This window comes from Charadrius vociferus, unplaced genomic scaffold, assembly GCF_000708025.1.
Source record: "Charadrius vociferus isolate BGI_N301 unplaced genomic scaffold, ASM70802v2 scaffold105, whole genome shotgun sequence".
Taxonomy (NCBI): Eukaryota; Metazoa; Chordata; class Aves; order Charadriiformes; family Charadriidae; genus Charadrius; species Charadrius vociferus.
In genome coordinates, this window is record NW_009648543.1 from 1,304,753 (window position 1) to 1,321,219 (window position 16,467).

General features: G+C 39.0%; 1 protein-coding gene across 1 annotated transcript in view; it reads left to right on the forward strand.

The window, feature by feature from the left end:
• Positions 1–16,467, forward strand: part of MID1 (midline 1) — a 101,848-nt gene that overhangs the window by 49,175 nt on the left and 36,206 nt on the right. Inside the window, 1 exon segment of the mRNA XM_009885953.1 lies at positions 7,455–7,550. Coding sequence (XP_009884255.1) covers positions 7,455–7,550 — 96 coding nt within the window.

Genomic DNA, 16,467 nt, shown 5'->3' on the forward strand with positions numbered 1-16,467 from the left:
CCAGTAGCAGGCAAAAACAGTGTGTGCCCTGGGCATTCCAGTCCTTCCAGCCGTGCCAGGAGATGGGCTTTCAGCTTCTTTCTCTGGATGGACAATGAATATCCTCAGAGGGCAATCTAGACATGTTCTTCAAAGTGCTGTTTGCCATTCTGAGAAACGTAAATGCAGATGGGTGCAGCTGCCTCAAATGGCAGCTTTGTTACAGGCCAGCAGAAAGAGCTGAATTGGTATGTGACAGCTCCACGGGTCTACTACCTAACACAGACCAAATCACCATGGTGACCTTCTCTATTCCTCGCCTATCTGGCTGTCCTTTCTAACCTGCCTGTTTTGCATAAAACTGTATTGCTTTTTATACGTACCTGGTTAGATAAGATGGAATTTTTCAACCGCAAAAGGCAGTAATATGTACTGACTGATTAAAACCAGATTTTTTTCCATAATACAACCTCTTAAATAAAATGCAAACTTTCAGAAATGTTTAGGTAGACATCTATAGAAGCCAGGGCTTTAATAACACTGCATAAATTGTAGTTCTTTAGATGAGCTTTTTGCTTTCTCTTCATATAAATGTCTGTCATTAGTTATGTGCAATATGTAGAACTTCACTTTTTGGAATGAATACTTCCCAGATCTTGCTTGGGCAAGATTAGATTAAGCATCTCATAAGCAGGAGCTCTTGTTGAACTCCTGGTTTCAAGTATGTTCCATGTCCTGGGAGGCTGGAAGTGGATGCAGCCAGGATGCTGCAGGACAGCTGTGCAACAGTTCAAGTTCTCCTTAACCCCTTTCATTGCACTGGATTAGCCCATGGGGAAAAGAATGAGTTTACTACCCCTCTAGCTCTCCACAATAAGTCTTTAATGACATGCTTTAAATGCAGGGTGTCTGGTATTTGTTGTGCTCTATTACCACTTCAACTTCCAGCTTGACTACTGCATTGAAGCCAGAGAAAAAATCTAATGTACTGGGGCCTCAAATATATCTACAGTTTTGCAAACCTTTATTAACTCACATATCAGTCCAAGACAGGTTTTTTATTTAATTTAGTCAAATGCTTAATCTAGTCTTTCTCAATCCTTGATTCCTGATGCTGGTACTTCTTTGATTAATGTCTCATTAGAAATAGTGCTGAACTAAATCCCCAGATCCCAGCCAAGACAACATTTGGATATCTTGTAATAGTTTAATTGAAATGGGAATCTCTAAAACAATTGCTTGCCCTATATAGTCAGTTTTGTCACTGTCTAAACTGGGACAAAGATTTTACGCGGTCAGAATCTGAAATGCTTGGATTTCCTTTAATTTTCACAATATCCCATTTTAAATAAGGGCTAATATAAAAATGGACAACATTCCTATAAAATATGGAAACAGACCCAATTTATTAACATCATTTAAGTCATAGTGGCTTCAAATGCAGCTATTTTTAATGTATGTTTAATAAAAATAGTCCTGGATAATTAATTAACAGTGCAGTATCTCATGGGTCTTTCCTTGTGATACACTGTAATCACTTGAGGTAAGAATCTTAGTCCCCAGGAGCATATCAACAACATAGCTGTTACTTCTTTTCACATAGAAATGTGGAGTGTAGTTGTCAAGCTCTGCACATTTGAGACTTGAGGTCAATCATTCCTATTAACCGCAAATGTTACCATTCCCTGGCCAGAGAAATACAGGGTCGAGCATGTGTATCCTACGGAAGAGCAGTCATCTGTTTCAGGACAAGTACATAGAATAAAAATTAGCTTAAGTTTTTCCATGTGCACCTGGCACGTCCATTTAAATAAAGAACACCAAAGGAAACATTAAACTCACATACACCCACAACCTGGATCAAAACCATGCTTGATATTCTGGCAGTTCTTCTGGAATTGATTGGCAACTTTTTTAATAGGTTAGACACAAGTCCTGGAGGCAACAGGCCTAGTTCATAGGGTATGTCACCACGGCAAGGTGGAAACGCAACTGGAGCACATGCAAGCATAACTTCTTCAAGTTAGGAGGAAAAACAGTTGCAGTGAAGATGTGGTTGCATGGACTTTGTTAGCGACAGGGTGTATATTTATGATCCCTAGCCAGCCTGCAAGTGCTAAAGACTGATCTGCCATGTCAACACCGCTCTGGTTGCCCTGCTAGCTTGAATAAGTTAGGATACCATCACAATGCTGCTTTGTGGCGTTTTATTCCTCATCCCTGTTTTGCTGCAGTGTAACGATGTGGCTTTTGGTTACATGCTTTAAGCAACTACATCTGAAAATACATAACCTCTGTTTCAGTTTGACCATTTGTAAAGAGACAATGGGAGAGTGGCTGTGGTTCTCATGAAACCTATATGATTACTTAACCCCATTTTCCACTATGCAGGGCTCTGATAAGCCCAGAAGGCTCTCCAAAGTTGTTTTCTTCTTTAAACCAGGAGGCAGCCTGAAAATATGCCTTAACCTGGTCAGTTCTACAACAGGAGCAAAGGAAATGCAAACTGCTGTCAATGTTTGATGCCGAAAAGCTTTGATCATGATGGATTTGATGTGAAAGGCAAGCAAGGCTGTTGTTACAAAGTACTGCCCCACAGTCTGTGAGTATTAGCATGTGCTCCAGTTTCAGCACATCGGTTCTCAAAACCTTCCAGTAAGCAGAAAGTGGAAAATACAAATGCACACTTATATTCAGCAATATCAGGAAAAAGAATATTTCTAATAAGAAAAAGACAGTGGCTTTACTTCCAATGGAATTTAAAATCTCATTGTAGCTGACAGTGATATGTTTTATCTTGTGGCCGTTTGAACAGACATTTTTTTATGGAGCAGAAAAATGCCTCCGAGAAGATCTTGGGGACATTGCTGTTTTCTCTGCTGTGACGTAAGGCAGGGGCACACAACTCAGCATTTTTCTTCTTTAGAAGCTTACATTAATTTATTTTGACAGCATTTCCAACCCATATAGTAGCTTAGGACTATCTGTTTGTGCTACCTTCCTATTTTAGACAAGCGATGCTTTGCGTGAGACTGTTAATTTGGCAAAGGGCATGGGTTCACATTTGGTTTTCATAGACTGATAGATTTAAAGGCCAGAAGAGACCATTATGATCATCTAGTCTGACCTCCCACTTCAGTCAGGGCACCAGCCTCACGCAATCGTTACTGCAACAAGATCATGAGTTCAGCGTGAGCTAGACAGCAGCTTAAAGAAGGCATTCAGTCCTGAGTTGCCTTTCTTTAATTTTTAGCATGATTTTTTCCAACTTCAGGCCCCATTGCCTGGGTCATATCATTTTATAGGCATGCAAAGTCAAAATGAAACATCATCCTCAACTGTCCTTTTCAATTACATGTCTGTGATTTCATCTACTTGGATTTATCCCAAGATTATAGGAATATTTATGTTGCATAGTTGTCAAACCATTCTAAATGGACAGTAAGCATTATTTTCACTTTATACTGGACGTTGTAAAAACAGTTGCAAAGCACGCATGGAATGTTAAGATCTTGGGCCTGATCTGCATTTGTAAGTCAGCAAGCATTCAGCCTGGCTTTTGGTTTTTGAGAGCAGTTTGCATCCACTGAGTTGAGAGGAGTGAAGCCTGTTCACAGAGCAATGCACAACAACTATTGCCCTTCTTTTAAAAACCAACCCCTGCATTTCTAAGGTCAGTTTTTAATAGACAGATAACAACAAAAATTGGCAAGTGACAAAAAAAAAAAAAAAAGATAAGGACAGGCAGGTGCAAATGTTTAAGAAATGATGATTTACCTAGAACATTTCCAAAAATGCAGTCGTAATTTGGTTCACCTAAGTGAACGGCAGTAGAAAATTGGGTGGGAGGAAGGAAGATACTTTGAATAAGTTTATTCTGCCATTCATTTTCACATATCATAATGTGACAGCACACTTTCTTCAGACTTAAAACCTGGCTACAATTCACTATCCCAGGAATTCTTGTCTACAGTACTGAATCAATTTTTCAAGATGGCCAGAGCTCCAAGTCTGGCACTGAAGTTTTACACAACCTGGGAAGTTAGAGGTGTGGATGTACAATGAGTTTCTGACTCTTTAGAAACTCTGTGAGCAATTTCTGCATCTGAAATTTAAACATCTTTCAGGCCCATTCCAACTTCCCTTATACAAAGTAAAGAAAGAGTGCATGGTTTGGACTCTGCTTCTTGTGCACGCTACCATGTGGTAGTCAAAGTGATGCCACAGTTTGTATGGGACTCAATAGGGGAAAGAACTAGAGGAAGATACTGCCAAGAGAAAATCCAGGTAAACATGCTGCAAGAAACGGTCAAATTTTGATGACCTTTAAAACTTTCAAGTCAGGCTAGTTTTAAGAGCTGCCATTCAGTGCTTGCCCTCATGAAACTGGAAAAATTTACATTAATTTCAGAAAGCAGCTGCCAGATTCTTGCTATTTAGTAAAGCAGTAATATAAACTGATGTTCTTCAATAGAAGTTTAAAAAATTCTTATACTTCTTGACTTAAAAAGAGCCCAATCTCTTGCATACCAAACTGTAAGGAAACAAAATTCCTGGCTTTCCATTTTGAAAATGACACAGTGTGATGAGCTAGAGCATAGGAATGCATTAACTCTAATTTTCATAGGGCAACTCCCTTGTTTAGTAGCCTTCATTTTCACAATTGGGAAATGCAGACGACATCAAGAGACCTGTGTGAAACCGTTAAAATATACATGAGTTTATGTTTGTATTCACTGGATAGAGAACTTATTCTAAAATTTTGTTCATTATCCAGTATTTGGATAATTATAAATATTTGTATTATATATAATGTGTATATAATGTACATCATATATACATTAGATATAATATATAAATATATAATCTATATATCATATATAATCTGTTTATAATCTATTGGTAAATAAATTTCTGTTTCAGAGAAAAATATTTATTCTTCATATATTAATGGCCTTAGTTCAAAAAACTTTCAGGTTATTGAAAATCACTGCAGAGTTCCATAACAGCATTGAGAACATTTTTTCTTCGTAGTATGTGTAGGTCCCGAATGTTAGCGTTTATTGTGTCCAATAATACATTTGAAATTAGGCAATCCAAATCAACAATGTACATTTACCATTTTAAATCTTTTGGTATAACATATTAGAACATCTACAAAATGAATATATGAGCAATAAGGTGTATAAATATCATTTCAAGAGTATTTGCACATTGGGAGCCCCTTAACAAACTGGTTTTTAAAGACAAAGGTTATCTGATACTGTAACTATATATGGTATTTTGACTTTGCATGTGAGTCTCAGCTCTACAAAGGGACATCTAACAGCACAGCAAACATGCCTTTGCAATTAAATGATCATTCACAGCACAGCTTATGGAAATATAAGATACAGCTCAAACCGTTCGGTAAAGAATGCCCATTCTTGTTACTCTTTGTTTTAGTGGGCTATAAAATAAATGCAGTGTAGAAGGTACTTTTTCAGCCAGAGCTTGTGATACCCGATACGCATGACTGTGCTGGGAGGAAAATGCCAAAATTATGTACTTCAAGCACCCATCACGCTTCTCGGAAGGATTACATATGTAAAGCCATCAAAATCTTGTGCTATCTTTAATGGAACAGGACTGACTGCTCCTTCGGTGTTTACGGCGTCAGCCCTGGTAAATGCCAAAGTATGTATGGTTCAGCAATGAAATACTGCCAGCTTCACTCGTTTCTGGCCATATGCAAGAGAAGGAGAAAGGAGACTGCATGGCTGCAGAAAGGGAGGGCAAAGAACAAAGTGTTTTAAAACAGCATGAAATAGGCAGGGAGTAACAGCGCCAGAAAATACACACACACACACACATTAAATTCAGGCACAGAGGTGGTAAGGGTGGAGGGGGAAGAAAGGATGAGAGAAGTCAGGTGAATCAATGGTAGCTGAAGGGACTTCAGCAACTGAATAGGTACATCAGCCGGCAAAAGTAGTAGTGTGAAGAAAAGAAGCCCATTAATAAATGAGGAGGAGGGGTGAAATTAATGAGAGCTCTGCAGAGACAGTGCAGCCCTCGTGAGGAGAGAAGCACAGGCCCTAGCTCTGGTATTCTTGTTCAGTACCTCCTAGGTACTGGGGACTGCTCAGGGGACAACGTACAATTAAAAGGCAGGGACTGTCAGCCTGTCGGGAACATGAAGCACGGGACTGGTCTCACACACTTATGTAGGTGAATAACTATGAGGAAGACCTCATCGCACCAGCAGTCCCCAGGATTTTTAAAATGAAATGTATGCCCCTGAAGTTACTGAAGAAATAAATTAGTGTTTACATTCAAGACTCTTTTTAATGATTTGCTGCTTTTTTTTTTTTTTCTTATTCTTTTTTAAGTCCTCAAGTTGTATTTACAGGGCACTTTTCTCTCTCTGGAAACTTCGCATTTCATACAAAACTTGGACTTTTTCATGCCCATGTTCTTCCAGAAGGTGGAATTTCATGTAAAACAGCAGCTATCATGGGATGTACAGTAAAAAGCGAGAAGCTGGTACTTGCAGGTTCCACAGTGCACTGCTGTGTCCTCATCCTAAGGCAGCCAGACCAGGGAGCGGGTCACAGCCATCACAGACATCCTCATGTGCTTGAATTTCCTTCCTGTGGATAAGGATGGAAGAAGGGAGGCTGAAACATTTGTTTCTAGACCTCAGTCTCACACGCAATTGTACAGTGGCCAGGGATGCGGCCTCAGATCTGGAAGGTGGAAAGCGCTCCGAGCTCCCACGGTGGCAGATATTTATTGCAGCCATAATGAGTTGATAGACACAAGCCATAAGTTCTCTCTTAAGAACACTTTAGTTCACTAAGTGTCTGTGCACAGTCTGTGAGTAGATATCTCGTTCTTATGCATAGAAAGGATGTTTTTCTTTAGAATTATTTATTAAAAAACATAACTCTACTGAACTAGGGATTCAAATCAATTTGACCAATTCCCCCAGCATCGTGAATCCCAAGAAGAAAGCGCTGACCTATCTACTGGGTCCTTGCAAATACAGTCCCAAAGGGGCACATGCTAGGAGACCTCAGTTAGCAGCAAGCTTTTTAATTCAGATGTTAGACTGAGAGCAGGAAAAAATGGGTCACAAAGCATTCTCAGCCAAAATAAACCCCTTTTTTTTGTGAAATATTTTCACTTTCCTTGCTCTTTTCCTTACTCCTTTTACCCCCTCAAGTAAAGCTAATTGCTTAATCTAGGTTTTAGTAGTTCCTTAAAAACTTTATTTTCTAGAACTCACTCTTATCTTGAACTTTTCTGCTGTCTTGGCTTGCCATACTTGATGCATAGACAAAACATCTAATGGAGCATATAAAAATGAAAGTCTCATGTTCATATCTGTGTAATTACAAAATTCAGATCCTGAAAATGTATCAATTTTTCAGCTGTTCACCTAAATGTTAAATTCTTCAAACTGCTAATGTGTTGTGTTTTCTTTTCAACAGCAAAATTTGGAGAGTAATCTCACCAACCTTATTAAGAGGAACACCGAACTGGAAACTCTTTTGGCGAAACTCATTCAGACCTGTCAACATGTAGAAGTGAGTACTGAGCTCCATTTGAAATACTTGAAATTTAATTACATTCACTTCTAGCATTCAGGAACAAAAGTTTAAAAAAAAATAAATACAATGAGCGCAGAACAAAATTAGTCAGTGGTAAACTCACTTGGAGCTTTTTCATTAATAAATGGTATTCTCAATACAGATTACCTCCTTCGCATTCCTTCCTATCTATCTCCTTTTAATTATGTTTATATAGCCCCCACCACTGCTATACTTGAGCACATCACTCGCTATGTGTAATAAGTTTATCTTTTGGGGTCCTTTGTGAGGTAGACTAATATTTACAGGTAGAAAAATAGTGCCCAGATCCACAGTAATATTTACGTTTCTATCAGCCACTGATTTTTTTTTCATCAGAATTAAGTATCTAAATACATATGTGGACTCAAAAGTTATACATGAAAATTTATCTTCAGAAGAAGAAAGATACTTACAGGCCTTTGAGTTGCCTCAGTTACGTATTCCACTTTGAGTTTCACAGAAAATCTTTGGCAGGGAGGGACCTGAATCCATATTTCCCCCAAATCTGGGGGATTTTTTAGATGGCCCTGTGATGGCTGCTGCTTTACATGCAAATTAAAATAATCACAGACTAATTTAACCAGGGGAGCTGACATAAGAGGAAATCAGAGTCCAAAATAGACTTTTTTTTAACAAAACTTTTCTTTTTCCTTTTTGCCATGCTTTAAGACTTTTTCAGTTCCCTATAGTATATTCAGGTCAAGAAAGCCAAAACCACTGTGAACAAAAAGCTTCCTTATCATACAAAACTTGTGAAAGACAACATGAGTTTATGCTTTCTGACAGTAAATATTACACAAACATCCCTGTGGCATCAAAACTTTATCACCAGTGCTTTTCTCATTGTCAGTCTCAGCCATGAGCCCCAGGTGACGCACCAGATACAAAACATTTTCACCCCTCTTCCAGGTAAATTGTAGCTGAGAAACACTGGAAGTCTAGGAAAGGCTCAATATTGTGAGGCACGTGTGCTTGTTGACAGATATACTGGATTCACTGAGATACAGCAAGTTCATGTTTGCAGGGCTATCAGTTTTCGTAAGTTCTAAGTTCAATATAAGACGGCATGGGAAAGTTAATGGGGTAGGAATCAGAGGAGCTGGCACAAAGTAATACTGCTGATTTAGAGTGAAGCAAACTTCAGACTTCAATCACAGAGAAAAGGTATTTTCAGTTGAACAGGTAATTACTAGTCAGATTAGCAGGGAAAACTTATTTTTCCTGTGAAAAATGGTTGGGTTTTCATTTGCATTACAATGCTGGCTGTTGACAGGCTTCTGCACAGGACCATTTCACTTCTGACTGCATTGCAGTTCCTGCAGCAGCCTCATTTATTCAGACAAGGGTGCACTGTATGTTCCTAGCAGACAGGCAGCATTAAATAATAATAGTGTTGTGTAGAAAAGGTATTCCACTTTGAGTATGGTTGTCTATATGTGAAAGGAAGTCAGGTTTCTTCATCAGTGCTACTTAGGGAGTAGCCCTGGGGAATTTGAGTGAGGATGGTAGCCTTAACCCAGAGCTTCTGAAACATGGATATAATTTAAGAGACAGTTAGCTGTGACACACACTGCTGTAACACATCCACCTGCCGGCTCTGCAGAAAGGCACTCTCTTTTTAGAGAAGCCTCTTTTTCTTCCTTATAAAGCCCCATGGAAGTTCTCCATAGGACTTCTGCTTTCCTGTCTTTTTCAGACTAAAGTTCAGACAATTAAGCCCAAGAGCAACTTTTCTTGTGAACAAAGTCACATCTTGAAAATTTGGTATCTGCTAAAGTATTTTGTTGACTGTGGCAATGACACATGATGCAGGAAAAAAAAAAAGGAAAACATAAAATAAAATCCACCCCAAAAACCCAAAGCAAATAAAAACAAAAAGAAAAGCAAGCCAAACCAAACAAAAAAAAAAAACAACCAAAAAAAAAACAAACCAAGACTGTTCTTCCAAAGAGATCATCTCGTCCATTTTTCTGTCATCTGCTCCACCTCTGTGGAGGCTCACTGACTTCATGGGGCTCAACAAAACCGTGAAAGTCTATCCACAGTATCAGACTTGAAGTGAACAGTTTGAGTTCTTTGTATAGGCAGCAATAATGTCAGGCAGAACAACTGTGGTATCAGCTGGATGGACTGCAGTAGATAATGCGAGAGAGAGAGAGACAAGGCACATTTTCTTCCTGTGTGTATAAAACTCAGAGCAAACCCCACGAAGCAGATGGGCCCAGGACAGCATAAGGCCTCTTTGTCATTAGTGGCCTATGTCCAAGATGGGCTAGATCTGGAAAATTTAAAATCACTCCTCCATCTCCTCTGCAATTCCACAATACGTTACCAACTCCAAGGTTTTGTATTACAAAAAAATCCAACTTATTCAACTGGTAACAGATGCACTACTGTCCCCGGAGTCCCATATTAGAAAATTTCTCTGTAGACATAAAGCAATAGCAGCAAAGTTGTTAATGAATTCCTACCACGTTTTATTCATCAAATTAGTCTAATTAGCATTTAAATTAGCTAAATATTAAGAAATGAGCTTCAGTCAAAACCCTGGACCTAGGCCTTGCTGGAAATCAGGCAAGTGGGGATGGGGAAGTAAACTTTAAAGCTATCTCCATTTCTCAGAGCTCTGTGAAAACTTCAGATAGGATGTGAATATCTCCAACATTAGAGAAGCTGAGGCTTAGATAGATTTTTCAAAAGTCAATACGCTCTCTTTCTTTGTGCTTCTTTGCAACAGAAATTCATCCCAAACCGGGAACCCAAATGAAGCAAACAGTATATTGGTTGTAACATTAATGTTACAAATTTAAAATTACAAAATAATAGAAAAAGAAAAGCTGAAGTTTCCAATGACAATTAGTGTTGCCATATGAACTCACTTAAAGGTTAAAACCAAACAGGTAGCAAATTTTATAGGAAATGTTTTCTTTTTCATTATTTGATACCATATATTACAGATAATGATGTGAAATATATTGTATACAATTTGTAAACATGTAAAAACATAGGTAGTGCACTTTAAAACCTGCTGTTATGTACTTTGATTTCCCTTACCTAATTTAAAGTAATTTTAATAATGTTATTTTAATGTCAATTTGGATTTTGGGGGGTTTTAAACCAGTTCAAAAGAAAAAAAAAAAAGAAAGAAAAGAAGCTTTGGGTTTCACACATAATTCAAACTTCGAAAAACAAGGAAGGAAAGGAAATTATTATTCCTTGTGTTAAAGTTACCAAGTTTTTATTAAAGGATATAAAAACTTTTTTAAAAAGTTATGCTAATTAACTTTTATTTGTAGAAATAAACACTAACATTTTTTAAAGCCTTTGCCATGTCATAAACCAAGAAATTCAGTATTACATGAAAAATGAAAAAGGAATGTCTTTTTTGGCTTTTGATATGGGGCAGAAGCTGATGTTTCCGACAATGCACAACAAACAGGCTCTGTGTCTTTTGAATAAGTGAATTCTCGCCAGCCAAACCAAATGTTGTCACAGAGCCACTGTTTCTCATCAACCAAGCGAGCTGTTAATGGCTTCCCAGCAACTGGCTTCACTGCAGATTAATTATCTATGCATGCATCCTTTCCATTAGGCAGTTGTAACTTTGTCAATAGCAAAGGCCAAATTGCAGTCTCCCTGTGTTTTAAAACTGATGTTTATTCCCTTCTGAGAGAGAGTTGTTTTCACTTTTCGCTCACATGAGCAGGCAGGGACTGGTTGGGGATGGTCGCTATCTGGAAGCTGGATGCCTTCCAGCCAACGGGGAGGGGAGGTCTGGGGCTGCCTTTCATCACAGCAACGAAGGCATAAATCTTGCCTATTTTTAGATGGAGTTTATCAATTTAGGACAAGATTTATGCTGATGGGGGACCTGATCTTGGGAGACTTGAGAAGTCCACTTCCTGTCTTGCATTCCCGTGGGCGGTTCTGGGCATATTGGCAAGAAAACTTTTGCGAATAAATTGAGCCAAACTTGTATTCTTTGCTACTTTAAGTACAGAAGAGATATTATTAAGCATTTTATAATAAGAAGAATTGTAATATCTGAATGTCTGATTTCATGATTTCATGAAAGTATAGTCTGTGCTAATACTTAGTTTATGGTAATGGTTAACTTTAAAAATCCCCTTTTCTCAAAGGGAACCACACCCTGAAAAGTGAATGCTTGAGACTATAACTCTCCTTTCTGTCCCAAATCTTTCTGTTTCATTAGGAGCACCCTGGCACACTGGTTTTACCCTCCTTTCAGATACATCTCTAACATGTTTTTTAGTTCACACTCATTTTTCCATCTTTCTACTCTCCCTTCCTCTGTAATCCCAACTGTCATTTCCTGGATTGGCAGAAATGCCGAAGGCTGTTAATCAGAAAAGGTTTTTTTTTTCCCTTGGAGATGATGGCAGGTCTACAATCTCATGCCTTTGGCCAGGCTGCTCTCTGCAGATCACCCTCTTGCTTGGGTCAGCTCGCTGGGTTGGCCCCAGTGATCCGGCTCTGCTCCTCATTCTGTTTAGGGAAGGCGGCTGTGGCTGCCTCCCGAGGGACAGCAGGCTTGGCTGCATCAAATGATAAACTGATTCATAGGATAAAATATAGTTTTCTACACAAACTGGGAAAATGGAATAGAAATGGCTACTAATCTGAAATAATTTTATTTGCAATCCTGGTTCACAGCATTCACGCATCTCATAGTATCTGTAGAAAACTTTTTTAAAAGGATTAAAAACCATCCTGGAGAATTTTATGTTTAAATTCTGTGGACGTTCACCCAATGAGAGAGCCCTCCAGCATGTAGCTAAATCAGTGTGTAGCTCTTAAAAGTCCAGAAAAACATCCGTGCGTGTCAGGAAAGCAGCTACTTAGCTCTGGAGCTATTATAAGGGGAAGATGTTTGAGGGAAAAGGAAGTAATGTAATTATTTATGCTTTCACATAAATCAACAATCTAGGTACAAGCTCTCCACCTCAGCGGAGGGAGAAGAGGCTCTAGCTGGATCCAGTCCCACTGGGTGAAACAAGGCTGCAGTAATTTGCCCATAACAAACATGCTATGCAAATTGCTCATGTGAACATCTGAAAATGTCTGTAAAAGCCTTGGCTAAATCTTCCAAAAACACTATCGCAAAATCAGGATTGACAGGCCTAGGATATGGCAATATAGGGTAATCCCTCGATGATAGCATCCCCGTGGCCATACCAACCCACAGTCAGGTCTCCCTGTCTCCCACCATGTGCTGGAGGGCCATCAGCACGGTGGTGCCCCGGGGGCCCTTTTGGCACCCCTCCCCTGCCTGCCCCCCTGCGGCTTGCCACACTGCTACATGCGAGGCGATGGGGGCCACAGCCTGCTCTGCTGACCTGTGTCTTTTCCAGCTGTACGCAGCTCCACATTTAGCCACTTCTCAGTTGAATCAGGGAAGGATTTAATGCTGTAAGTGCTTAGGTTCTCCCCTTGGGTTTGGTGTCACAGGTTTCTCTGGCTGACAAAGTGCTATGTCACTGCAAATTTACTTCTTTGTCATAGTTTCTGAGCCACGTTGCTTCTATGAATGTGTAAGGCTTCTGCAAATGTCTTTTAGATCATGACATTAATTGGCATGAGGCACAAATTTGAGCATGAGCCTCTTGGACAGTTACTTTCTTCTAAGCAATTTGAGTTTTGTTTCAGGACTTTTTTTCTCATCTCTTATAGGAAATGTATGATTAAACGTCTGTTATATAGTCAATGAGATGAAGCTTCTCTCATCTGTTAGGCAGAAACATAATCTGAACTCAGCTGGAGGAAAAATTGGAGCAATTATCTAGGGGGGAGGGGAAAGGAAATAGGATTTGCTTGTAGACAGCTTTATAACATCTGTATCTCAGTCTTTCTGTTTGTTTTGTTTTGTTTTCAATTCACCAAACGTCATCGGAAGCAAATTCTGGACACCACTACAAAATCATTTTTGGCTGTATGAAGAAGGGAAGGCATTTTCCTCTAACAGTGTAACTCTCAAACTGCTGCATCCTTTGCTTTCTATTTGTAATGGAAATGCTCAGTTTCTAGCTCACTTCTAAAGATCTGCTGCAGGCTAAATCTCAGCATAAACTTCCCAGTCAAAATTTGGTTTTGTGTGTGTCAAAGGGTGGGTTTTTTATAGCCATGTTATATAATCACCTGAAAAAGAAAACAGTAATATATTGAAAGGTTTTTTATTTAACTGGCACAGATACTGAACACTCATGCATATCAGACACATTTTAAATAACTGTAGAGCAAAAGTGGTGAAGAGAAGACAGCAGCACCTGGAAAATCCCGCTGTTACCTTTTTTTTTGTGTGCCTGATCAAAATAAATGAGCCAAATGGAAAAATTATAACTAATGAAAATTTGAATCTCTGGTAAGACTTCAGCTACAAGAGAACTTCAAATTTTGCGACAAAACTTCTCCATCAATTTTTATATTAGATACATGTACCATTTCTGTTACTTGAGGGACAGCAAAATCAAAACTCAGCTGTGAGAGGGATTCCCCAAGGACACTCTAACAATAAAGAGGCTTTGTCTGTGACAAGAAAAAACAGTGGCTACTCTGTTTTTACTAAGTTGCATGGTACTTGCTCCTTCCTGAGATTTTGGGACCATTTCAATCAAAGCCCAAGTAAACTGAGAAGTTCTTATTATGAAAATTTAGGTGGAAATCCTGTATGTAAATCCTGGTGTCTGAACTGCAGCAAATGGCCTTCACAGTCACACAAAGCTGACCCCTAGTAGTTTGAAATTAGGAATCTACTTTGGTGGGGTTTTATAGATAGTAGGAAAGGGGCAATAGGTTCAATAAGTTTTTACCATCACTGGGGCAATAGGTTCAATAAGTTTTTACCATCACTGTGGGGACATAACTTGGAAAGTAGCTCCACTGAAAGCTGTATTTTCCTCTGCTACAGTATCTTCCGTTTTTGCTAAGATACTTGCTCAGCAGCTAAATTGTTTGCTGCATTTAAGTGCTAGAGCGAACTGACATTTTTTGGTTTGTGAAATGGGCAGGAAAACATGACTTGAAGGAAATCCAGAGTTATTACTCTCAATAAGAGACTGATTAGCAAACTTCATGTGTATAAAACCCTAAGAAAGTTTCCAACATTGGTTTCCTAAGACAGTTTCTAATGGGAGAGGGTACAAGAATACTTTCTCTGTTAACATTGTTCAGATTAAATTTATGGCATGGTCTACTGTTGATTTCTAATTACTTTAGTTCCACATTTAATTCCACTCATATAAATTGATTTCTTTTAGTGAAAATCGCAGGTAAGCTTTAGTTAGAGTCATAATTTTACATAGCATTACAGAAAAGATAAACTCAGAAATAAAAGCTAACAAAACATGATGCATGGCGTATGTCAATACGGAATACTCATTCAAGGATGTCCTAAGTTGCGTGCCTGGTAAGCTCTAACCTAATAGATATCAGGATTATTAAGAGAAAATATATTTGTTTCTGCAAGGGGTCAGATGGTACTGAAAGTGCTGGAGAAATCTACATGCAGCAGGTGAAAATGTAGAAAGTACTTCCACTGTGCAGTTTAGGTGCCTATTTGTCTCCTTACATTACATGTTTGCCCTGCCTGGCTTCCCACCATGGTCCATGAGGAGAGATGGACCACACAGCAGCTCTCCCAAAGCCTCTGGCAGTGCCGGTGTCTCTCCACTGACCGCTCAGGAAGCATAGAAGGACTAGTCAATCATCACTGTCCTTCCTATTTCCCCTCTTCTCGTCATCCCACCATCCCTACTGCATCACACCCTCCCATCACGCACCGGTTTTAATGGTTTTAAACTGAAAGAGGGTAGATTTAGATTAAATATTAGGAAGAAATTCTTTACTCTGAGAGTGGTGAGACTCTGGAACAGGTTGCCTAGAGAGGTTGTGGATGCCCCATCCCTGGAAGTGTTCAAGGCCAGGTTGGATGCAGCTTTGAGCAACCTGGTCTAGTGAGAAGTGTTGGAACGAGATGATCTTTAAGGTCCCTTTCAATTCAAACCATTTTATAATTCTGATTCTATTATTTGCCTAAAAAAGGATTTAATTGTTTTCACAATTGTATAATTGGTCCTATATAAACTATTGGTCCAATATTAAATGTATAATAGGTCCTTTATATATATAGAACTGCAGCACTTATGCATACATTTTATGTACAGATTAGGCACGTGCTGGAATATGTTAAGGCACCTGCAACTGTTTTGTAACTTCTGGAAATTGGACTCATCATTATGATAGATGTAACATGGACTGTATGTAAAGTAAGAGCAATGCTTGCCGTTGCCTGTGAAGGCTGCCAGTTCCCACTGGCTCCATCTCTCCCTCTGTCTCACATCCATACATGTGTATGTGTTCGCAGTCTTCTTAGACTGATATTCCTGCAAAAAATTGCCCTTAGGCTAAAAAATCAGGTTTTTTAGTTCACTGTTAATCACTGGTTAACTAAGGCAGCAGGTAGTACTTTGTGCCTGCCATCAGGGCAAGTAACTTGTCAGTCAAAATGTTGTTACTTTTTGGAACCTTCTATCTTTGAGAAATTTACCTTTACGGGAACAAAATACTGTGAGTTTCTCCTTTTGCTAACATAAATAGCTGAACAGTAAATAGAGCAACAAGGAGACCAAAGACATCAATCCTCTAGTGAGTATGTTAAACACGAGGCTGAAGATCCCAGATCCTGGATGAGGGTTTTAAGTACTGAACTGTTGGTTACAAGGGCACTTGCTTCATCTTCATCAAAGGATGGGCAGTCCTTTGAACTTCAATGATTATTTAATTGTTTTTGTTTTTCCACCCTAAATGAAACACACCAAGTGGAATATTTTGCTCAACTTGAAAGAAAGGCTTAATG